This window comes from Cololabis saira, chromosome 10, assembly GCF_033807715.1.
Source record: "Cololabis saira isolate AMF1-May2022 chromosome 10, fColSai1.1, whole genome shotgun sequence".
Classification (NCBI taxonomy): Eukaryota; Metazoa; Chordata; class Actinopteri; order Beloniformes; family Belonidae; genus Cololabis; species Cololabis saira.
Window position 1 is genome coordinate 44,124,243 of NC_084596.1, and position 24,250 is coordinate 44,148,492.

At 39.4% G+C, this 24,250-nt stretch overlaps 2 protein-coding genes across 2 annotated transcripts in view; both read right to left on the bottom strand.

Annotated features, from left to right (window-relative positions):
- Nucleotides 1-527: 527 nt before the first annotated feature.
- anxa13l (annexin A13, like) lies at nucleotides 528-14,380 on the bottom strand. Its single transcript, XM_061731324.1, has 11 exons — nucleotides 14,258-14,380; nucleotides 11,264-11,339; nucleotides 9,058-9,152; nucleotides 7,857-8,027; nucleotides 6,639-6,672; nucleotides 6,423-6,502; nucleotides 5,553-5,621; nucleotides 4,168-4,269; nucleotides 4,024-4,099; nucleotides 2,417-2,529; nucleotides 528-984 (listed from the first exon to the last, which is right to left on the bottom strand). Exons 1-11 carry the CDS (start codon nucleotides 14,270-14,272, stop codon nucleotides 865-867), a joined length of 951 nt encoding a protein of 316 aa, XP_061587308.1. The 5' UTR covers nucleotides 14,273-14,380; the 3' UTR covers nucleotides 528-864.
- Nucleotides 14,381-22,231: 7,851 nt separating this feature from the next.
- Nucleotides 22,232-24,250, bottom strand: part of LOC133453114 (metabotropic glycine receptor-like) — a 127,000-nt gene continuing 124,981 nt past the window's right edge. The window contains exon 14 of the mRNA XM_061732989.1: nucleotides 22,232-23,872. Coding sequence (XP_061588973.1) covers nucleotides 22,928-23,872 — 945 coding nt within the window. The 3' untranslated portion in view covers nucleotides 22,232-22,927. The remainder of the gene's footprint in view (nucleotides 23,873-24,250) is intronic.

Genomic DNA, 24,250 nt, shown 5'->3' on the forward strand with positions numbered 1-24,250 from the left:
TAATGGTTTAATGCATTTAAATATAAACAAATGAGTGATATCTCGGCACTAAGTGTTGCAGCATCACCATAATCTCATAAAACCTCCTTTAGTTAAATTAATTAGCAGCACATCTGTCATTATATTGATGCTTCGCAGCTTTGCATGAAACACACAATGTCTAAAAGGGTTTGACTAATATCTTTGTGGATAAATATTTGAACATGAAGCTTTGATGCACAAGTTCCTTGACGGTACACTAGACTCAAAGTTGTTAGCAGATCCTCTGCACCAACGCCGTTTAGTGGATTACAAACGTGAAGATGTTTATGTACGGAAGAGTATTAGGGCCAGGCAGGAGAAAAATACAAATAATAGTTTAGAGGAGGAAGATTTTTTTTCATTATGCACTTTGAGAAAAAAGTCGAGAAAAAACTCGAAATGTCGAGAATAATGTTAAAGTACAATTTTGAGAAAAAAGTTAAAATTTCGTAAATAAAGTTGAAATGTTGAGGAAAAAAGGCAAGATTTCGACTTTATTCCTGAAATTTCAACATTAATCTCGACATTTCGACATTTTTCTCGAAGTGCACAATAAAAAAAATCTTCCCCTCTCAAATATCTTTTCTCCTGCATGGCCCTAATACTCTTCCGTAGTTATGAGATGAGATTCTTGTCAAAAGTGTGTTTTTTGTTTTACATTGAACCAAAGAAGAGAAAAACTGACATGTCATGATTGAACTGAATGTAATGCTAGCGGTTTTTGGTCCTTGCTGTAAAGACGACTGAGTGTGGAACACGAGGAACGGTGGAGTGAACGGGTGAACGGGTGACGAGGATGAGGCCAGGGGTTTGTTAAGGCTTGTAGATGAAGCTGCGAGCGTTTCAGTGCAGGATCTGGATGAGGAGGCGTTTAAAGTCTCCGCCGCACTCGGAGTCCAGAGCCTCCTTCAGGGTGACGTCGTACTTCTCCAGGTACATGTCCTTCACCGTCTCCAGGTCCACCTGCAGGATCAATACACTTTACACATCACCTCACTTTTGTTGGGTTTGTTGAAATAAATACAAAAAACTACTTTACATTTGAATCAGTTACATATGGAAGAGTCAATGTCGAGAAAAAAGTCGAAATGTCGAGAATAATGTTAAAATATAATTTTGATAAAAAAGTCGAAATTTCGTGAATATTCAACTTTTTTCTTGTTGATTGTCCCAGTGTTGGAGCTCCTGTGCTTGTATTTCAACATTGAGGTCAAACAGTCTGCACAGAAATAACTGAAAGTGGATAAAGAATGTGTTGTTTTGCATAGCGGTTCAATTTTTCCTGATCTGGTTTTTCAACACAGGATTAGGGATGGGAATTGATAAGATTTTTTTAAAATTTGCAAATATGTTCTAACTTTAGCTTTTATAGTTACAATAAAACAGCATGGATCATTTGAATTTCATTGTTTTGACTCCCATTAATTACTATAATCTGATGTACCGTACGTGCGAGTCGGATTTAAAGATGCATAATGCCTTTTACAGTTTTCAGAAAACTATGTATAACATAAAAACTATGTATAACAACACAGCAATATATCGCAAAATTTGGATATCGCAATATCGTATCGCAACTCAAGTATCGTGATGTGTATTGTATCAAGAGCACACAAACACTAGACGCATCAATTATACAGAAAACACAAGTGCACTGACTTCTGTCATGAAATGAATTTGGTCATAACAGGAAAAACCACTATATGAACGGCTCGATAATTCTGCTTGAAAGTTTTTTTTAATAGTATGATTTTTCTTCCCATCAAAATGATTGAAAATATAAAACTGAGTCTGAGGTGTTTCGAGACAAAAGGGTTCATTTATATTCACTCAGGAATAGATATGACGACTCCTTTAGAATCTACATTACTCCCGTAAAGCTAAATCAAAGAAAAGAAAGGTCATAGATTTTTGTTTGTTCCAAGTCAAAAGAGTAACTAACACTCTTGAAGTGGAAGGATGTTCAGAGTCCTGATTCCACTCAAGAGAAAGAGATGTCTTCACACCTAGTATTAGAAAAACTAATAAAAACTAATAAAAAGTTGAAGAATTTAATGACATGTGGTCACCCTTTTAACATTTTATGGACAATCTGGCCAGTGATTCTCATGAACAAAGATTAGATGACAGTTAATTGCTGCTTATTTTCACGGCCCCTTTTCTTGTGACTTTGCTGTTCTTATTCAGGAAATGGGCTAATTGTAATTGCAATTGACAAATGTATTCTGTATTGTATGAATATATGCATTTATAACACACACACACACACACACACACACACACACACACACACACACACACACACACACACACACACACACACACACACACACACACACACACACACACACACACACACACACACACACACACACACACACACACACACACACACCTCAGAGCGGCCGACGATGATGCGGATGAGCGTGTCCTCGTCCGTGCCCACACCCTTCATTGAAGCGTTAAGGCGCCGTGCAAAGTACAACTGCGGGTTCTTAGCGCACCGCACTGAGGAGGAGACGAGAGGAAACACTTTCAGCGCACGCTCAGAAAAACAACGTTAACAGGTCACCTGGAAAGGCAATCCCATGTTCTCCCAGGGTCCTGATTAATGACTCTCAGGTACATTTACATTAAAAAACAAAAGTTATGTACCTACGGAAGAGTATTAGGGCCAGGCAGGAGAAAAAATATTTGAGAGGGGAAGATTTTTTTTTTATTGTGCACTTTGGAGAAAAAATTCGAAACGTCGAGAAAAAAGTCGAAATGTCGAGATTAATCTTGGAATACAATTTCAAGAATAAAGTCGAAATTTCCCCTTTTTTTTCAACATTTCAACTTTATTCACAAAATTTTGACTTTTTTCTCGACATTTCGACTTTTTTCTCAAAATTGTATTTCAACATTAATCTTGACATTTCAACTTTTTTCTCGACATTTCAACTTTTTTCTTGAAGTGCATAATAAAAAAAAAATCTTCCTCCTCTAAAATATTATTTTTATTTTTGTCCTGCCTGGCCCTAATACTCTTCCGTATTGTCCCTGGCAGGATTAACAGCCACTAAAAAGATGCTTGCTCTCCGATGGAAACCAGCACACAATCTACCAACATGTCACTGGTTTAATCTGTTTATGGACATTCTACATATGGAACTTTCAGTGGCAAGAATTCATGGTGCGGGACCCAGGACATTAAAAATATGGACACATGTCGTTTAAAAACTGAAAGAACTGAATATTGACTGAACATTTATCAATATTTTTTTTTTTGCTTTTTCTTGCCTTTCTTGTTTTGTCCTGTTGTTGTTATTGTTGTCTAGTTGGATCGCTACAGGGCGGGTGGGGGGACGGGTGATTTAAAGGGGCTATACAATTGCGTCCATAATTGTTCTATTTAATTGTATGCATCAACAAAATAATAAAAAACAGTTGATCACAAAAACAAAACGATAACAGGTCAAATGTCATTTACGCACTGCAAAAACTCAAAATCTTACCAGGAATAGATTTATTTTCTCATTACAAGCAAAAAAATCTTGTTCCACTGGCAGATTTTTCTACTTATTTCAGGTGAAAATTTACTTGAAACAGGTGAAAATTGTCAAATAAGTTATTTTTCTGGTAATGACTCTTGTTTTAAGTGTAATGAAATTTTTTTTTTACTAAAAATGAGACATTTTAACTAGAAATAAGACAAATATTCCTGGTAAGATTCAAAAAGACTCAAAAACTCAAAAAACAACAATTTTCACCTGTTTCAAGTAGATTTTCACTTAAAATAAGTAGAAAAATCTGCCAGTGGGACCAGATTTATCTTCTCATTACAAGAAAAAAAAAAAATCTTGTTCCACTGGCAGATTTTTCTACTTATTTTAAGTGAAAATCTACTTGAAACAGGTGAAAATTGTTGTTTTTACAAGTGACATTTTAACTAGAAATAAGACAAATATTCTTGTTAAGATTGTGGGTTTTTGCAGTGCGAGTGTTCAGATTCCCACTAACCCAGAGTGATGTAGCACTCCTTGAGAGTCCCCGTGGCCTCGGAGTCGACGGTGTCCAAGATGTCTGTTCCTGAAAGCTGCAGAAAAGCCGTCAGCACCGGGACACATAAACCCCCGCCGCTGCATGGGCCCCAGCGGTACGTACCGACTCGTAGGCCTTGAAGGTGGCCTGCAGCTGCAGGTAGTTCCTGTGGGTCAGGATGTAGGTGAAGGTGGACTCGTCCGTGCCGAAGCGTCCCTCTCCTGCCTGGGGGGCACACAAAACCAGCCGTCACCTCCCAGCATCCCACTCTAAATCCATTCTCATATTCATTCCTAAAAATTGATTTGCATGTCTAAAGAACTATTCTTTTTTCATCATTACATTACAACTTTTGGTATTTTTTTGTTTATGCCCAAAAAAGGAAAGTTTTGTTGGACACAAGAATAACTGGTGCTATGTTTTTCCATTTAAATATGTTTAAAGGTATGAAAAAAGTTTTCAGTTATAATTGCATAAATTGTCTATATTTCATTACTTCATATACCGTCTTGGGGTTACATTTGCATAAAATGCTAAAAACCAATTTCTCAAAAATGGGAAAAAATAAAAGCGATTTCATCCGTCTCTGTTTCCTCCCTGGATCTGTTTGGTAATTCTGCCCCACGATGTTTCTGAAAGCAGTTCTATCAGCATTCTGGGAGCTGATTGGTCCTTACAGCATCATTAGCTGAAATACTTGCTGTTGAATCTCAATATAATACTAGTATTAATATGTTGCAGAACTACAGTCATATCATTCATGCAACATTTAAAAAAAACTGTTTTAATAACACCAACCCGAATTGATATCGGAATCGAATTGGATCAAAGCGTGATACTCGATACTGAATCTTATAGGGGACCTATTATGAAAACCAGGTTTTTTCTCTCTTTAACATATATAAAGTGGTCTCCCCTCAGCCTGCCAACTCAGAGAAGGAGGAAAGAAACCAAATTCTGCAGTGTCTGTACAGCCGCCCGGATGAGCCGTCCAGTGTGATGTGGATCTACGAGCCAATAAGATTCTGCTCCCGTCGTTACGTAACCAAAATGCAAACCACGCCCAACTATAAAACTGTCTAACTGCATGCGAGCGTCCAACTATCGTAGCACTGCGTGACATCTGACCCTCTCTGTCCATCTCCCTCCAGCAGCTGCCACTTTATTGAGGTTTTTGTAGTGAAATGAGGAGGAATCATAGAGATAACTTCTCATTTCAACTAACTGGATCAGCCGTTCCTCATCATGACTGTTTCCTACAGCGCTTTCAACCGGCTTTCAACGAAGAAAATAGAAGCAGGACGTCCGACAAAACGGCGCGCGGAAGGGGGGAAGACACTAAATCAATGCATCTCTATTATTGTTTGGCATGAATTCTCAGAGTTTTGCGGATGGTGGCGGGAGTGGATATAAACACTGCGGGTGGTAATGGTCAGAAATTCAGCGGGAGTGGGCAGGAAAAAGGGGGGGATAAAGAAAACCGTCCCGTGCCGGGCTCTACCACTCACCTCAAACAAGGACTGAGCATCTTGCTCCGCTAAGCCCTCGTCCACCTCGTATCCCTCATCCCTGCCGGCCTGAGAGACCACGGAGAGAAGGGTGGGGGGTGGAATGTGCAGAACGTCAGGAACGTGAGGTGAGAGACAACATTAATTGAGCCGAGTCAAAGAGAAGTATGTATAAAACATGGAGAACTGCACTGCAAAAACTCAAAATCTTACCAGGAATATTTGTCTTATTTCTAGTTAAAATGTCTAATTTTTTGTTAAAAAAAATCTTATTACACTTAAAACAAGACTCATCATTGGAAAAAACAACAATTTTCACCTGTTTCAAGTAAATTTTCACTGGAAAAAAGTAGAAAAATCTGCCAGTGGAACAAGATTTTTTTGCTTGTAATAAGAAGATAAATCTTGTCCCTCTGGCAGATTTTTCAACTTATTTCAAGTGAAAATTTTACTTGAAACAGGTGAAAATTGTCAATTAACAAGTTATTTTTCTGGTAATGACTCTTGTTTTAAGTGTAATGAGATTTTTTTTTACTAAAAATGAGACATTTTAACTAGAAATAAGACAAATATTGTTAATATTGTGAGTTTTTGCAGTGTGGTGAGGCAGCAACCATCTGCTGCACATTAATGAGCATAGTGAACAACTGAGAGAGATGTTGCTGTACACAAACATGTTTCTGTTTCTGAAGGAAAAAGAGGGGAAGCAGAAAAGGGTGGAGGCAGAGAAACAGAGAAACAGAGAAACAGAGAAACAGCCACCAAGAAGGCGGCAGCATGCCGAACAATGTGCTGAATGCCCTGGTGGGCGAGGACAAAGGTCGGAGCTGTGGTGAGGAACGTTTGTGCTGAATCCCGGGCCGGGGATACCTGCAGCAGCGAGACCAGCAGGTTCCTCACGTCCCCGCTGGTGTCGCCCTCGATGTCCGCCTCCAGGTCGCGGTCGTGCACTGAGGGACACAAACCACCGGTTCAGAGAGGAAGAAGAAATGAGTCACTGAAACCACGGTGACTAAATCATTCCAGCTTTCAGACAAACCACATTTTCCAGACATGCGTGTCTGTCTGAGCCGAGACAGCACCTACCCCGGATATACGCGTCCTTGTAGCTCAGGATGTCCTGCAGGAGAAAGAACACCAGGCTCAGTAAAGCTTCATCTGCAAAGGTCTGTTAAGATTAGGCTCGTGTTGAAAAAAAAATCCAATTCTAAATCGATTCTCATATTAATTCCTAAAAATTGATTTGTATGTCTAAAGATCGATTTTTTTTTCATCATTACAACTTTTGGTATTTTTTTGTTTATACCCAAAAAATGAATGTTTTGTTAGACACGAGCATAACTAGTGCCATGTTTTTGCCTTTAAATATGTAAAAAAGGTATGAAAACATTAAAGTTTTTTGTTATAATTGCATCAATTGTCTATATTTCACTACTTTATACAGGACTGTCTCAGAAAATTAGAATATTGTGATTTTCTGTAATGCAATTACAAAAACAAAAATGTCCTACATTCTGGATTCATTACAAATCAACTGAAATATTGCAAGTCTTTTATTATTTTAATATTGCTGATCATGGCTTACAGCTTAAGAAAACTCAAATATCCTATCTCAAAAAATTAGAATATTCTGGGAATCTTAATCTTAAACTGTAAACCATAATCAGCAATATTAAAATAATAAAAGGCTTGCAATATTTCAGTTGATTTGTAATGAATCCAGAATGTATGACATTTTTGTTTTTTTAATTGCATTACAGAAAATAAAGAACTTTATCACAATATTCTAATTTTCTGAGACAGTCCTGTATACTGTCTTGGGGTTACATTTACAAAAAATGCTAAAAAACAATTTCTCAAAAATGGGAAAAAATAAAAGCGATTTCCTCCGTCTCTGTTTCCTCCCTGGATCTGTTTGGTAATTCTGACCCACGATGTTTCTGAAAGCAGTTCTATCAGCATTCTGGGAGCTGATTGGTCCTTACAGCATCATTAACTGCAATACTTGCTGTTGAATCTCAATATAATACTAGTATTAATATGTTGCAGAACTACATAGTCATATCATTCATGCAACAGCTCAAAAAACTGTTTTAATAACACTAACCCAAATCAATATCGGAATCAAATCAAAGCGTGATAATCGATTCTGAATCTTAAGAATGGAATCGATTCTTGACATTTGAATGGATCCCCAGCCCTAGTTAAGATCTGTTTGGTCTGGAGCCGCATGGAATCTTCTCAAACACTAGTTTCAGTGAAAGAGCAGAGCGAGTCCAGAGCGACGGCGTGGCGGAGCAGCACCTGATTGGTGGCGGTGCAGAGGATCTCCACCAGCACGGCCTCGTCCGTGCCCGCCCCCTTCATGGCCTTCCGGAGCTCCTTGGCGGAGAAGACCTGGGGGGCGTCCAGCATGGCCACCACGGCCTTCTCAAAGCTCCCCGACAGCTCCTTCCTCAGGACCTCCTCCAGCTCCTGGGACACACAGAGACATGACGGCCCTGCTGGGATCAGAGGGCGAGACTCGGGGCGGCAGGGGCGTCAATTGGGTATGGCAAGGTACGGCAGCCGCTACACCTTGGCTTCAGGGGAAAATGTAAATGTTTTTTTTTAATACATTTATGCAATTACTCTGTGTCTATTTGTATTGATTATTCTATTATTTAATACATATAAAATAACTACAAATTTATATCAGAACAACATGATGGATTTCACTAGGTCAGGGGTCTGCAACCTGCGCCTCTTCATCCTCGTCGTAGCTCCCTTTGGCCTTGAAAAAAACCCCTGAACATAAATAAATGATATTTCTGAATTCATTTTTAGTCATTATTAGTTTATTTTGTTGGTCAGTTATCTTGGAGTTTGAGTTGATACCATCTAATTTTAAAAGAACAATTTTTAATTTCTATATCTATTTTTAAAGCTGCTAAGTTGCAGCTACATTTTTTATTTATATTAAAGTGGGGTATTTTTTTATTTTACTTTTACACAAATATAGACTGAAATAGGCCTACAGTTCACAGTTTAATTTATTTCAAAGTACACCTACAAATGCACACTGCTCAAGGTAAAATATCAAATTACCCTACCCTCTTATAAATCTGTTTAAGGGAAATATTTGACTTTTTTTACTCTCTCTCTTTCTGTCTTCTGCTCCCTCCCTCTCCTTTTTGCATTTGGACTTTAACTGTTTTAAGTTAAACTGGGATGTCCCTGTGATATTGTTGCACTGACATAGTGAATGAAGTGAACAGAAATGAGTTTAATTGCGTTTGTCAGATACGCTTTTTCTGCTCTCTAGAAGCTGCTTTATGGTTCCGCGTTACACCAACACAGAGCCTACGGCGTAGGTTCTGCGTTGGTGTAACGCGGAACCATAATTCAGGCTTCTTGACCGCACAGATAAGCTACATAGCAGACTTCTGTGACTCGTAACCTTGCCATACCTTAGCTTTGACTGAATTGACGCCACTGCGGTGCGGGCCGGGGGGCCGGTACTCACGTCGTCATACTTTTCGAAATAAGCCTGTTTGATTTCCACGCGCTGAGCCGCACAGCGGTTGGCCAGGATCTGGGTGATGGCCTCTTCATCCGTTCCTGGGGAGCATGAGGAGGACATGAGGGCGGATTTAGGAGGCTTTCAAACACAGATATTCTACCTTTAGACGGCGTGTCTCTGGATTGAGGTGGTGGAAATCTAGACGCATCTCCTGAAGCCTGACAGAGCTCTCGGGACTTTAGAGAGGAATATTTGAAGGACTCTTTAAGTGGAGCATTTGTTTATTTATTGTTTGTTTATTTGATTGGATCCCCATTAGCTGCCACCAGAGTGGTAGCTACTCTTCCTGGGGTCCACACACAACAAAACATCACATAACACACGATAGATAACATGTCTGACAAAACATAAAAACAATAAAAACAAGTAAAGCAAACATACAAAAACAATGCTAGACATAAAAACAAAACGTAAAAAGTAAGTAAGTAAGTAAGTAAAGTTTATTTATATAGCACCTTTCACAGATATAAAATCACAAAGTGCTTTACATTTAAAAAAAGGCACACAAATTAAAAGAGATTAAAAAGAAAAGATACCAATAGTATACATATATATAAAAACCTAGATAAAATTAACAAGGTACAGAAAACAGCACTGGTCTGGCATGTTAAAAACATAGTCGCAACGCACAATTAAAAACATAGCAGCAACGCAGAGACACAATAAATGAACGGTTAACCAAAAGCCTGTCTGAATAAAAACGTTTTCAGCTGCTTCATAAAGCCTTCACATGAGTCTAGAGAACGCAGTTGTGAGGGGAGAGCATTCCATCATTTTGGTGCAACAGCTTGAAAAGCACGGTCACCTGGATTTGTAACGAGTTTGAGGGACAGACAGTAACGATTGGTGTGCTGATCTAAGAGCCCGATTTGGCGCATAAGGTAGGAGGAGGTCAGCGATGTATTGTGGTGTTTGGCCATGCAAAGCTCTGAAAGTTAGCACCAGTATTTTAAAATGGATGCGAAATTTAATGGGAAGCCAGTGAAGAGAGGATAAAATTGGAGTGATGTGTGTTCTCTTATTACTACTAGTTAAAAGCCGGGCTGCTGCATTTTGGACAGTTTGGAGACGATTTAAGGAGGTCTGATTTAAACAGGTAAAAAGAGAATTACAATAATCTAAGCGAGAAGAAATAAAAGCATGAACAACCATCTCCATCTCAACCTTGGTAACATAGGATCTTAATTTAGCTATATTCCTTAATTGGAAAAAGCATGAACTCACAAGATGACTGACATGATTGTCGAGTGACAGAGATTGGTCCAAGATGACACCTAAGTTTCTTAACTTATGCTGAGCACAGGCACTTAAAGACCCCATATATTGCTTTATGTTTGGGATATGATTTTCAGGAGCGACTATAAGGGCTTCTGTCTTGTCTGAATTTAATTGAAGACAGTTATCAACCATCCAAATCTTAATTGCATCCAAACAGTTGTTTAAAATGGACAATTGGTTAAAATCGTTTGGTTTAAAAGAACAATATAACTGGATGTCATCAGCATAAAAATGATAGGAGATGCCACTAAAGCCGCTAATAATCTGCCCAAGAGGCAGCATATATAGGGAGAACAGCATGGGACCCAGAACAAATGGTATAGGCTTCAAATTAAAACAAAACTAAAGTACACTAAAACTAAATCATAACATCATAATACATGAATTACTATAATTCCCTCAGATTTAGATAACATTGGATTCAAATGAATGTGTTTTTTAAACCGTTTTTTAAGACTTGCCTTAGTCGGTGCTTCAATAATCATAATCGGCAACTTGTTTCAGACGGAAAGAGCCCGATATATTCTAGACCTCCGGACTGAATCTGTTCTGGGTTTTGGTTTCACTAAAGCTCTCGTAGCCGCCTGGTATTGGAACTGTGCTGATCTCTTACATAATGTAGTTGTGAATACAGACGGTTTGGTTGTTTGCTGTAGAAGATGTTTCTGAAAAAAACTATTTAGTTACAAGCCAACCTCTCCTGGACTCTTTTTTTTTTTCGGTGCACATTTGCCACATACCAAACTAGAATAAGTGTTTTATTTGATGTATATGTCACTAAATGAGTTAATTTCACTGATTTCTGATGAGGGGGTGGGGTTGATTTTCCAGTGAGCAGCAAAGATAAGAGACTAAATGAAGCCATACTTACCTAAACCTTTACATGCTTTTCGAAGAGCTTTTATGTCAGCCGTGACGTCAAAGTCCTCACAGGGGACTATCGTGGGCTGAGGAAGAAAACACACGGAGAAATGATTAGTTGGATACACTGATAACTGACACACTCAAGGATGATCAGTGTGTACTGAGGCAGCAGGGCCAGGCTGGTTGGGGCAGGAAACGCGTCTCCGCGGGATCAGCTGGATCAGCGGGACCAGCGGGCAGAGGCGGTGCTAGAGGGGGGGCCAGGGTAGCCCTGGACCCCCCTGAAATCTGATTGGTCCCCCCAAGTCCCACCCCAGATGATTGACATATCAGTCCACCGCGCACATCTTGTCGAAAAGGAGCCAGTTGCGTTTTGAAATCAGTGAGTCCTGACTGCTACGTCCCTCCTGTGGGTTGGGAGGGGGCGGGGGGGTGGCCACGGCCCCCCCTACAAATTTGCTGGCCACCCCACTGGCCTCAATAAAAAAAAAAAATAAAAAAAAAACACTTGCTGGTCACATAGTCAGTTATGCGTTTCATCCCAAATCATTTGGGCCAAAAATCAGTCAGCGTTTCTTTAAGTATTTCTGAGCCTAATAATAAAATAAATAAATAAATAGATAAAAATAAAACATATTAAAAAAAAATATATATATATATATATATATATATATATATTTTAATAAAATAAATTGATATATGATATGTCAAAATATATATGATCTATATTATATATAAAAAATGCTATATATTTATATATATATATATATATACGGTGTATATATATATATATATATATATATATATATATATATATATATATATATATATATAATATATATACACCGTATATATATATATATATATATATATATATATATATATATATATATATAAATATATAGCATTTTTTATATATAATATAGATCATATATATTTTGACATATCATATATCAATTTATTTTATTAAAATATATATATATATATATATATATATATATATATATACCTTAGGTTTTTACTAACATGGTATTAACCATTAAAATATATGCAGACAAGTTAGAAAGTTAAAAAAAAAGTATTTCTGAGCCTGTATACTACAACAGTATAATAAAGTCCTGTAATGATGGCTTTTAGTTTTGGTTCTACCCAGTGGTGTAAAATAACGAAGTACAAGTACTTCGTTATTGTACTTAAGTAAGATTTTTGAGAATTTGTACTTTTATTGATACTTTCATTTTTCTGTACTTTTACTTTTACTTCGTTACATTTTCAAGGAAAAAAATCGTACTTTTAATCCGCTATATTTAAAATTGGACACGTCGTTACTCGCTACAAATTAAAGAACAGCACAGCGGGGGCTGATTTATGGTTCCGCGTTACACCGGCGCAGAGCTACGGCATAGGTTACGCGGCGACGCACACCCTACACCGTAGCCTACGGCGTAAGGTGTGCGTCGATTTAACGCGGAACCATAAGGCGGACGGGAAGGAAGGGGGGCGCGTGAATATACCGAGAAGGAGCCGCAGCTCCCGGGAGAGTTGCGCCGCAGCGGCGGGCCGGAAGGCCGGAGGAACCGCCGTCGCATCGAGTACCGATGAGGACTGAAGCCTGAATTATGGTTCCGCGTTAAATCGACGCAGAGCCTCGCCGTAGGGTACGGGCCCTGCGTTGGTGTAACGCGGAACCATAAATCAGCCTTGAGCGGCAGCCGACGCGTGGCCATGCGCACCATTTTTTGATTCCACCCCTTCTAAGGTGGTTTTGGCATTTAAAAGTTCAAAAGTGTCATCCTTTATCAGCTGGGGTTGCTTAATGTTGTCACCGCATACTACAGGCTGGGGGTGGACCTGTCAGCGGGGCCAATGGGGGACAGCAGCAGTGATGAGCAAAGGGAGAAATTAAAATGGGGTAATGGAAACAAACGCTCAAGGGGTCAGAATAATATCACCATTATTTAGAGTTGTAAGCAAATTCTTGGATTCTTCATTTCTTTGCAATCCTTTTGAAAATAATTTTGTACTTTGAATTTTGTACTTTGTACTTTGTACTTTTTACTTTTGTACTTAAGTACATTTTACACCATGTACTTTTGGTACTTTATTATATTTAAGTTGAGGTACTTTTATACTTTTACTTAAGTAATGTTCTTAATGGGTACTTTTTACTTTTACTTAAGTAATTTTCAAGCAGAAAATTTGTACTTTTACGTATTTACAATATTTTTGTACTTTTTCCACCTCTGGTTCCACCCCAAGAATTGAAGTGGCCCCATCTGGCCCCCCCTAGGAAACATGTTTGGAGCGCCCCTGGCCAGCGGGACCAGGACCAGGGTGCCGCCCTGGGATAGCTGAGTCATGCGGCAGCAGCAGCAGCAGCAGCAGAAGCAGCAGCGTGACTCAGCATCCTCCAACATCCTCCCACCCCGGTCCCCTCACAATGCAGCGGTATTGATCCTGCTGGAGCGCAGCCTTTCATCCTCTCTGTTCTCACTGCGTCATCACCACGGACCACGGACAGCAGGCCATTTAAACTAAAAGTCGGCTTTTTGTCTCCAGAGGAAAAAAAATAAATTTAAAAAATAAATAAATAAATAAATACATACATTTAATAACGGCCCCTTTTAACAGTATGTGACACTTATTTATACCTTCTCTGAGCTACTCCACCGAGATTCCTTCTATTTTCTGACTCTCTTAGATCTTAGGTCCTGCCAAATCACCAGCGCGTGTAAATCAATTTAAAGCTCTGGCGGCCGGTTCGCTAAAGCCTGATTAGGTTGGTAGGTAGGTAGTATGGTTCTGCGTTAAATCGACGGGGAGGCCTACGGCGTAGGGTACGCGGTACGTTGCGCGTCGCCACGTACCCTACGCCGTAGGCTCTGCGTTGGTGTAACGCGGAACCATAAATCAGGCTTTAGGCAAGGCAAGTTTATTTGTACAGCACAATTCAACACAACAAGGTCATTCGAAGTGCTTTACACCAACATTAAAAGCTTACGTGAACGTTGCCCATGATGTTCTGTGGTGAAGTAGCGGTTCCAGCTGCGTGTGGTGCGTCCAGCAGCTCGAGTGTTGATGCAGGAATAGAAGGAATAGAAGGGCAGGTCCAGCTGGTCCCGGCGTCGACTTCTGCTGCTCTGTCGAAAAATGCTACCACCACTGCCTCTGGATATCGATTTTTGCTACCCTATCAAGAAAAGCTCCCTAACGGGTTTCTACCTTTGTAGAGCTACAATTTTACTGTTTTACTCCCTAAAAGGCACATTGTGTTGAATAAAAAAATGGTTGAATTGTAACAGTGGTGTCGCTTTCATTTTTTTCAAACATTATTGACTGAACTGAGGAATATTAAAAACATTGAGTGTATTTCCCACAGACTATGAGTTGAGGAAAATATAAAATATAAAATGTATATAAAATTAAAATATAACTTAAATATTTTGGTGTAATCAGTTACACAAAATGTTTTGAGTTCTGTGAACCTATTCGGGTTAACAGTGTAGCCCACTTCCTTTCCCCCCAAGTGGTCCTTGTCTCTTGCCAGCCCGTTATTGTAAATAATAATGTTCTTAATGACCTGCCTGGTTAAATAAAGGCCAATGACTGAATGAATATCAAATAAAGCGATATAATTGTTTTTTTCTCTCTTTATCGTATAATGCTCTTAATTATTTTTAAATTGTCTGTATTTTCTTCATTGTTTTTCTGTATTACTCTCAAATGTATGTTTTTATCATTTTAGGTCTGCACAGCCTGTCTGATTGTTTTTTTTTTAATTATTTTTTAAATGTTGTTTTACTGTATAACTGCACTGTACTGTATTTTTATGTTTAGGACCCCAGGGAGACTAGAGGCCCATCTGTGTGCTTCTAATGGGGATCCTTAAATAAACTAGACTAAACTGTTCACAAAGTGTAATGCAATTCAGGTCATGGGTAGTGTATTTTGAAGGATCAAATACTCAACATCCCATATTATCCATTTTAAATCAATATTTCAGGGGTAGCATAATTTGATAGTCCAGTAACATCCTATCAAATAATGCTCCCGTCACTTAATGCATTCAGGTAAAATACTAATCCACTCACTGCCACTGCAGGATGAATTTCAGCATACTTACACCTCAATTTATCCATTTTGTACTCACTATTTTTGGATTGATAATAAGTATGAAATAATAAGAAATACAAGTAAAGGCACACAAACAAACTATTTCTCGTTTCAAAACACATTTAAAACAGTAAATGAACAGAGGGCAAAATGCAACATCACAATATTTTTCAGCGTGAACTAAAGGGATGCAAGAAATGATGGGCGTGGCAATCAAACTTTGAAAATCGACTGTGCGCATGCGCAGAACCACAAAGTAGCAGTTCTCGACGGGTAGCATGGATTGATAGAACACCGCAGTGATGACGTCACCGCCGCTGACAGGGGGAAGGGCGTGGTTGTTGTTCTTAAATTGTTGCTTTTAATTTAAATTCCTCTCATGTCCTTTGTTTCTTCTTTTTTTTTGGTTTGTATATTAGTTTATATTACTATATTAAATACGCATTTAAGAAAAACGTTATATCTTTGTCTTTTTTTTTTTCAAATAGGGAAAAAGAGGTTGGGGTATTTACTGCAAAATAGTGGCCACTTGAATTATGCACCCTGGACCTCGTCTATATCTGCACTAACTTTGACTTATGTGATTTCTGTTAAAAGAAAAAAAATCTAAATTATTTTTGTTTGCCTATTCCTCCAAGGTGTACCAAGAAAACCCATGCTAATAATAATAATAATAATAATAACAATAATAATAATAATTATTATTATTATTATTAATATTATTATTATTATATATTATTATTACTGCATCTGCTCCACTAACAAAGGTGCTTTCCTCAACAAAAATTATGACTAAATATCGTTGTCAATGAACATATATATATATATATATATATATATATATATATATATATATATATATATATATATATATATATATATATATATATATATATATACATACATACATACATACATATATATATATATATATATATATATATATATATATATATATATATATATATATATATATATATATATGTACTGTATATTTATTTATTTTTTTTTTATTTTTTCGTTTATTTCGGCATGTTTATATAGACACATTTCATCTCCAGAACATTATACATTGCATACTCAGCACATGACGAAAAGGGTACGGGAGAAGCTGACGCTTATCAAAGTCCCGCCCCGTTCTATGTAAGATTCATGATCACATCAACAACAGAATTCAGTAAGATACATAGTTTACCACATAGCAATTTGTCTAATTTCATCCTTCACAGTCCAGATAGCATGTATGTTTGTACACGTGTCCAGTCCACTCATCCTGATCACCGTTCCTGTGATTTACTACTGTGTCCACTGTTCAGTTATTTTAATGTCCAAGCCTCTTTTTGCATGCAATCCACTTTGCAATATATACGTATATATCTGCTCTGGGGCTGGGTGAAGAAGAAGATCCATCTTTGGATACACTTTTCTACATAGATGTGGAAAATAAAACTGAATGTGTCGTCCAAAAAGACAAAGATGGGGAGAAATGGGGGAAAATAAATATGTTGTAAACTCAAATTAGAGTCTTCTGTATCTGGAATGAATGTATTCTTGAGTCTATAAAGTAACAATAATATAACAATAAGATAACCTTGTTTGAATTGTAAAATGGGTTTGTCTAAATACAATCTTTGACTAAAACTAGACTAAAATGGTCCTGGACAATTCTGACTAAAATCAGACTAAAATGCTCAGACTTTTAATCAACTGAAACTTGACACGACTAAAAGGAGAATGAATGTGACTAAAACTAATAAAAACTAAACTGATAGCTGGACCCAAAGACTAGACTAAAACTAAAATTGAAACAGACTGACAGAAACAACACTACTTCTGCCCTGCATGTCTGGGATATCTTTACCAATGTGTGCCACTTTTATTAAGACAAAAGTGTGTCAACTTTCTTTCTTCTCGTTGCAAAGAAGTGTTCTTATGTTGCACGGTGTTTCCCACTTAAAATATGTATGCCAAGACCTGAAAAATTGATTTTTCAGGTCTTGACATACTGAAATGAAGTCCTTTTAAATGGCTACGATCAGTACTGGAGTTGAGGGGGGATGGCATCCCCCCCTGAAAAAAAAACGGTCCAAATCATCCCCCCCTGAAAAAAAAACGGTCCAAATCATCCCCCCTGTAAAACTGCCATCCCTCCTTTCCATCCCTTATGTCATTTCATCAATGAATGTGGTTTTACTGCTATTTCAACATTTAGAGTCATCAGAAAAATAACTTATTTGACAATTTTCACCTGTTTCAAATACATTTTCACTTGAAATAAGTAGAAAAATCTGCCAGTGGAACAAGATTTATCTTCTCATTACAAGCAAAAAAATCTTGTTCCACTGGCAGATTTTTCTACTTATTTCAAGTGAAAATCTACTTGAAACAGGTGAAAATTGTTGTTTTTTCCAGTGATGAGTCTTGTTTTAAGTGTAATGAGATTTTTTTTACTAAAATGAGACATTGTAACTAGAAATAAGACAAATATTCTTGTTAAGATTGTGAGTTTTTGCAGTGATCCATTTTACTTTTCCTGTGAAGGACAGAGTCATATTGATAAGTTCAGAAAAGTGTTTTTTATTGTTGTGTTTTGATGTATTTGATGTAAGCCCAGTGGATATTTAAAGCTTACAGAAGGCTGCATTTAACTGCTGCTATGTCATTCCTGCAGTATTTCTGCAGCTGTTTTGGTCACTGCTATTATTTGTAATATATTATATTATTTGTTATCAGCACAAATTATCTGTCCCCATATGATACAATCCACCATCCCCCCTGATTTTTTTTACAACTCGAGTCCTGGCTACGAGGAGTATAAGAAGTGAGAGACTTGAAATAAATCTTGAAAAGTGCAGATACGCTGAAAGTGTTGCTCTGCTGTGATTTCTCTGATCAAATGCCTTTTACTACATATCGCAACACTTCATTTCACTTTCCAGCTAATCTGAAGAGCCATAAAGAGAGTAGACACCAGGTAATGTCTTTCTTTTGCCGCACGGGGGCAGTGTCGAGCCAGCCTGACTTTAGAGAGCTGCTGAGGAGACAAGGATGTTTAAACAAGCGCTTTTTGTTGCTGTATTTTCAAATACGCACATTTATATCCACATATGAGGATGATGTTGTACAGGAGTGTTATTTCTTCACTCAAAGACCTGCACACTGTATTCATTTTAACAGGCAAGCAGCATATTATACAGGACTGTCTCAGAAAATTAGAATATTGTGATAAAGTTCTTTATTTTCTGTAATGCAATTAAAAAAAAAAATGTCATACATTCTGGATTCATTACAAATCTACTGAAATATTGCAAGCCTTTTATTATTTTAATATAGCCGATTATGGTTTACAGTTTAAGATTAAGATTCCCAGAATATTCAAATTTTTTGAGATAGGATATTTGAGTTTTCTTAAACTGTAAGCCATGATCAGCAATATTAAAATAATAAAAGGCTTGCAATATTTCAGTTGATTTGTAATGAATCCAGAATGTATGACGTTTTTGTTTTTTTAATTGCATTACACAAAATAAAGGACTTTATCACAATATTCTAATTTTCTGAGACAGTCCTGTACACTAGTGCTCATATTGAGCAAAATAAGCCTGGAAGACACACTAGTAAAGAGAAGATCAGAAAGAAGTGGACTTTATAGAAATGTTTAATTGAGATTTGAGAACATTTTTTACTGTATATACATGCAACACAATATGAATGTAGAGTATAAATAATCCTATGTGGATGCAACAGCAATTTGTAACATTTTGAAGCGACATTACGCTTCGTAACAAGCATAAAATACACGTTGAGGGCCAATTATGATATTTTAATAAGCCTTTCAGCCATGTAGAACATCTGTGAACGTTACGGTGGTGACTCGTCTTCACTTCTCAGGACTCTTCATGTTACACATTCAGTGCATGACAAATACATCGAGATTTGAAAAAAAAACCCAGTGCTAAAAGCTTCCTCTAAGCATTTCATTATAGATGCAATGACTATTTTATGCTTTAGGGTGAATTGAAGTGGCTCCCATATTCTCCCTGTCATGCACACACAGCCGTGAGGAAGATAAAGTGTGCAGCAGTGTTGCGTGATGGTGAATGGTGGGTGGCTGATCACAGGACTGACACTCCTGTTTTTGGAGACGATGCTGAGGTGATGTATTACTCATATTCTGTTAGAGAAAACATCAGATGGGGAAAAAAAGAAAGAAAGGACTTTGGCCGTGCAAATGTTTTTAACCCTTGTACCGTCTTCGGGCCAAAATGACCCAATTCTTCTCTCCTTCTTTCCTCCTGCTCTGTCCTTCCTTCTTCCTTTCCTCTTTTCCTCCTTTTTTACCCTCCTTTACTCCTTTTTCTTCCTACCTCCCTTTCGTCATTCGTTCCTTTATTACCTTCTTTGCTTTTCCTTCCTTCTTTCCTTCTTTTCTCCCTTCCTTCCATCTTTTTCTCCCTTCCTTACTCCCTTTCCTACTTCTTTCTTTTCTCCTTTCTTCCTTACTTCCTTCTTTCCTTCCTTCCTTCCTTCCATCTTTTCTCCCTTCCTTACTCCCTTTCCTACTTCCTTCCTTATTTCCTTCTTTGCTCCTTTCTTCCTACCTTACTTCTTTCCTTCCTTCCATCTTTTCTCCCTTCCTTCCTTCCTTCCTTCCTTCCTTCCTTCCTTCCTTCCTTCCTTCCTTCCTTCCATCTTTTCTCCCTTCCTTAATCCCTTTCCTACTTCCTTCCTTATTTCCTTCTTTGCTCCTTTCTTCCTACCTTACTTCTTTCCTTCCTTCCATCTTTTCTCCCTTCCTTCCTTCCTTCCATCTTTTCTCCCTTCCTTACCCCCTTTCCTACTTCCTTCCTTCTTTCCTTCTTTTCTCCTTTCTTCCTTACATCCCTGTTTTCTTCCTTCCATCTTTTCTCCCTTCCTTAATCCCTTTCCTACTTCCTTCTTTTCTCCTTTCTCCCTTCCTTCCATCTTTTCTCCCTTCCTTACTCCCTTTCCTACTTCCTTCCTTCTTTCCTTCTTTGCTCCTTTCTTCCTACCTTACTTCTTTCCTTCCTTCCATCTTTTCTCCCTTCCTTCCTTCCATCTTTTCTCCCTTCCTTACCCCCTTTCCTACTTCCTTCCTTCCTTCTTTTCTCCTTTCTTCCTTACATCCCTGTTTTCTTCCTTCCGTCTTTTCTCCCTTCCTTCCTTCCTTCTTTTCTCACCTCCTCCTTCCTTGACTCAAAGACAACACAAGGGTTAACAGTAGAGTGTGTTCCGTGGTCTGGGGGAGGCTGCACTCAGGCGGAGGAGATGGGTAAGTATGGGACAAAATGCATTATTCACATCACCCACCACGGGCAGATGCAGTTATGGTCCTTGAAGTACTTTGTACTTCACTGCACAGCCAGTGCAACGGTAGAGACTTCAGCCTGTGATGAAAGAGTGTCTGTTTTTCATCTCAGAGACGGGTCATCCGGGCTAGGAGCACAGAGTAAACAGTAAACAGTAAATCCACGCAGGACTGCTCCGCTGCAACTGCATTCAAACTGCACGTGCACGTTTTTGACTGCAGTGCACGTCATCTCAAAAGCAGTGTGTGTTTATATAAGAAGACAAATACTGTAAGCAACAACGTTAAAAGTTTTCATTCTTCATATCAGAGTACAAGTTGACCAATAAACATTTAGCTATAGAGGGAAATGCATGACGTCACGGATGTGACTTCACAGCGGGTTACGTACACTGAGTGTCAGAAAGACTGAGTGTCAGAAAGACTGAGTGTCAGAAAGACTGAGTGGCAGAAAGACTGAGTGTCAGCGTAAACTTTCAGTTTGAGCAACTGGAAATCATCTAAAATGGGAAAGAGCTGTTAAGGGATCGACTGTACTCATAGATTTAGCAAGAAATCTGAGTTATCATTTTACAAACTGCCGAAAAATCAGCTTAATAGAGACAAATGGATCGCTGCAATTCGCAGAAACAACTGGATTCCAGGCACCGAAACGTGGATTTGTGGTTCCCATTTTGTATCAGGTAATGTTGGATTTTTGGGTAGCTAACGTTAAATGGTCAAATCATAAAGTTCGGTGTCCTCATCACTTTAATTTCTACAACAAATCCTGCCTTGAAGTCGGACCAAGCGTCAAGACTTTTGTAAGCCTTCAAGCTTTGCTTCGTGTATTTCCCCGGCGTAGAAATTAAGTACATATAAATATCAGGAAACTGGATTGGTGGCCAAATATTAATGTCCATGGACCACTGGTTCTTGGTAACTGTACCAAATATTAATGTCCATGGACCACTGGTTCTTGGGGTAACTGTACCAAATATTAATGTCCATGGACCACTGGTTCTTGGTAACTGTACCAAATATTAATGTCCATGGACCACTGGTTCTTGGTAACTGTACCAAATATTAATGTCCATGGACCACTGGTTCTTGGGGTAACTGTACCAAATATTAATGTCCATGGACCACTGGTTCTTGGTAACTGTACCAAATATTAATGTCCATGGACCACTGGTTCTTGGAAACTGTACCAAATATTAATGTCCATGGACCACTGGTTCTTGGGGTAATTGTACCAAATATTAATGTCCATGGACCACTGGTTCTTGGTAACTGTACCAAATATTAATGTCCATGGACCACTGGTTCTTGGTAACTGTACCAAATATTAATGTCCATGGACCACTGGTTCTTGGTAACTGTACCAAATATTAATGTCCATGGACCACTGGTTCTTGGGGTAACTGTACGGGTCACTGTCAAGTCCAACTGACTTTAATTTAAGCTGATAATCTGCTGTTATCCCGTCTTCTCCACTAGTTGCAGACATTTTTACCACTCAGTGTGAGTAAGGGGGCTGGTCCAGTGGGGGAAGTGACGTCAATGCAAACCCTCTATTTGATGCTCGGCAGTTGGCCACATGCGATTTAGAAAAACACGTTGCACACTGAGAAGCTTTAGTAAAACAAAACGTCCTCCTCGTTTGGTAGTGATAGTCCTTAGTTGTTCCTGCATGTCTCCAGAGGTCACCGTCCTGCATGAATGATGCATCTGGCCTCCAGGTGAGGTGTCACAGCTGCGCTGCTGCTTCGGTCCTGCTCTTTGAGGACTCGCGTCCCCGTTCGTGTTCCCTGCGGTCACCTCTCCTCTCCGTTTTCACCAGGTCGTGCACAAGTCTGAGCTGCTTGAATCAGCAGCGTCACGGAGGAAAGGTGTTGAATATTCAGTGAGCTCAGGTTGAGGACTGACAGGTTTTTAACCGGTGAATGACTGTTTGCTCTGCTGGTAAACACGGGCATTTATCTTCTACAAACCTCCTTCATGTCCTGAAAGTGATAAAGCACACAAACTTCGTAAACCATGACAAAACACGCAACCACAAGTGCAGCCTACGAATGTCATCCTTCGCCATGTGACACTGAGATTTCTGCTTTTGAGCAGACAAAGGGAATAAATGGTCCTTTCCTCACACTGTACTTTTCAACAGTGGCAGGAGAAACCATTTTATGAAATGTCATTTTTTTTCTTTGTGCAAACTCTCTGTAACTACAAAAATATAAGTCCCTCCGTTCATTCTTGTGCTGGAAAGTCCCAGGGGCAAACATCCACCATTTTTGCGCCACCCGGCGTTCCAGGTTTTGCATGCAAAGGGCTCTCTTTCTTCTTCTCTGGTGATTTTTGAGTCTGAGCCCAGTTGCAGTGCGAGTGCTCCGGCTCACGGGGGGAGACCTCCAGCCTCCTGATCTCCGTCACCTCCGCGTCTCGCGTGGAGCTCCTCCGTCGCTCGGAGACCGGCCCACCGCACTCCGAGGACTGGCTCACCCGCCTCCTCTCCGACGGGGGCTTGCTGGACGAGCTCCGCCTCTCTCGGCTCTTCTCCCTCCCTTTCTCCTTCTCAGACTTGTGGTTGGACGAGGAGGAGCCTTTCCTCTTCTTCTTGTGTGCGGTGGGACTGTTGCAGGTCTTGTCCTGCTTGGGCGAGGGCGGGCCGGCGTGATCCCAGGGGCAGATCTCCACCATCAGAGACGGAGGCTGTAAAAGACTCCCTGTGGACTTGGAGTGATCCGAGTGGAGCCCTTTAGGTTTCCCGTCTGTGGGCGTGACGCTTTTTTTCCTCCTGATCCTGTCCGGAGAGAGGGAATCGGAGTCTCCTCCGAGGATGGGCTGCTCCTCAAACTCCCAGGCAGACACGTCCGCCTTGAGGGGTAGAGGTGACCTGGGGGGCCGGGATTTCCTCCCATCCTCCCTCTCTCCTCCCTTATCTTTGGAGCGCCGCCTGTTGGAAGGAGAGTGCCCGGCTTTCTGCCTCTGTTGGGATCGAGCGGCTTTGGCGGGTCCCGAGCTGCTGCTGCCTCTCCGGCCGGCCGTGGTTTCTCCGGGAGCGATGGACACGTGTTTCTGGCTCTTCCCTTCGGATGGAGTCTGAGCCTCCTCCAGCTCCCAGGGACAAACCTCAGACACGTCGTAAAGGTTCCTCCCGGTCTCAGAGCAGATGGATGGCTGGCTGCCGCTCACCTGCAACACCAATACCAAGTTCATTAATTACACAGTGTGAGGTGACCCATTCAGCCATTAAATGTGACGAAACAATGAGTACGTTTCCATGCAGTCAATAACCGTAATTTGCACATATTCCGGTTTTTAAAAACCCAAAAATGACCCATGGGTTACTCCTTTTCTAACTGAATATTTGGTCATGTTTAACCTAATGGGATATCTCGATCAGAAGGAACAGGAATTTGTTCTCTGCAGCTTCTTTTCTCAAGGAATCCTGGTCTTTTGAGTCCAGGAAGTTCTTATAAACACGGAGAAACCAAGACCAGGAGGAGACTAATCACTTCATAAATGTAATGAAAGATATGAACATTTCTGCATTTGTAGACGGTAGAAAGT

What these genes read in the sequence shown, in the direction of transcription:
- anxa13l (XM_061731324.1), bottom strand. An exon ending in AAAAGCATGTAAAGGTTTAG is followed by an intron (nt 9,153 to 11,263) that starts GTAAGTATGGCT and finishes CATGCTCCCCAG; the next exon opens with GAACGGATGAAGAGGCCATC. An exon ending in TGCTGGTCTCGCTGCTGCAG is followed by an intron (nt 5,622 to 6,422) that starts GTATCCCCGGCC and finishes GTGGTCTCTCAG; the next exon opens with GCCGGCAGGGATGAGGGATA.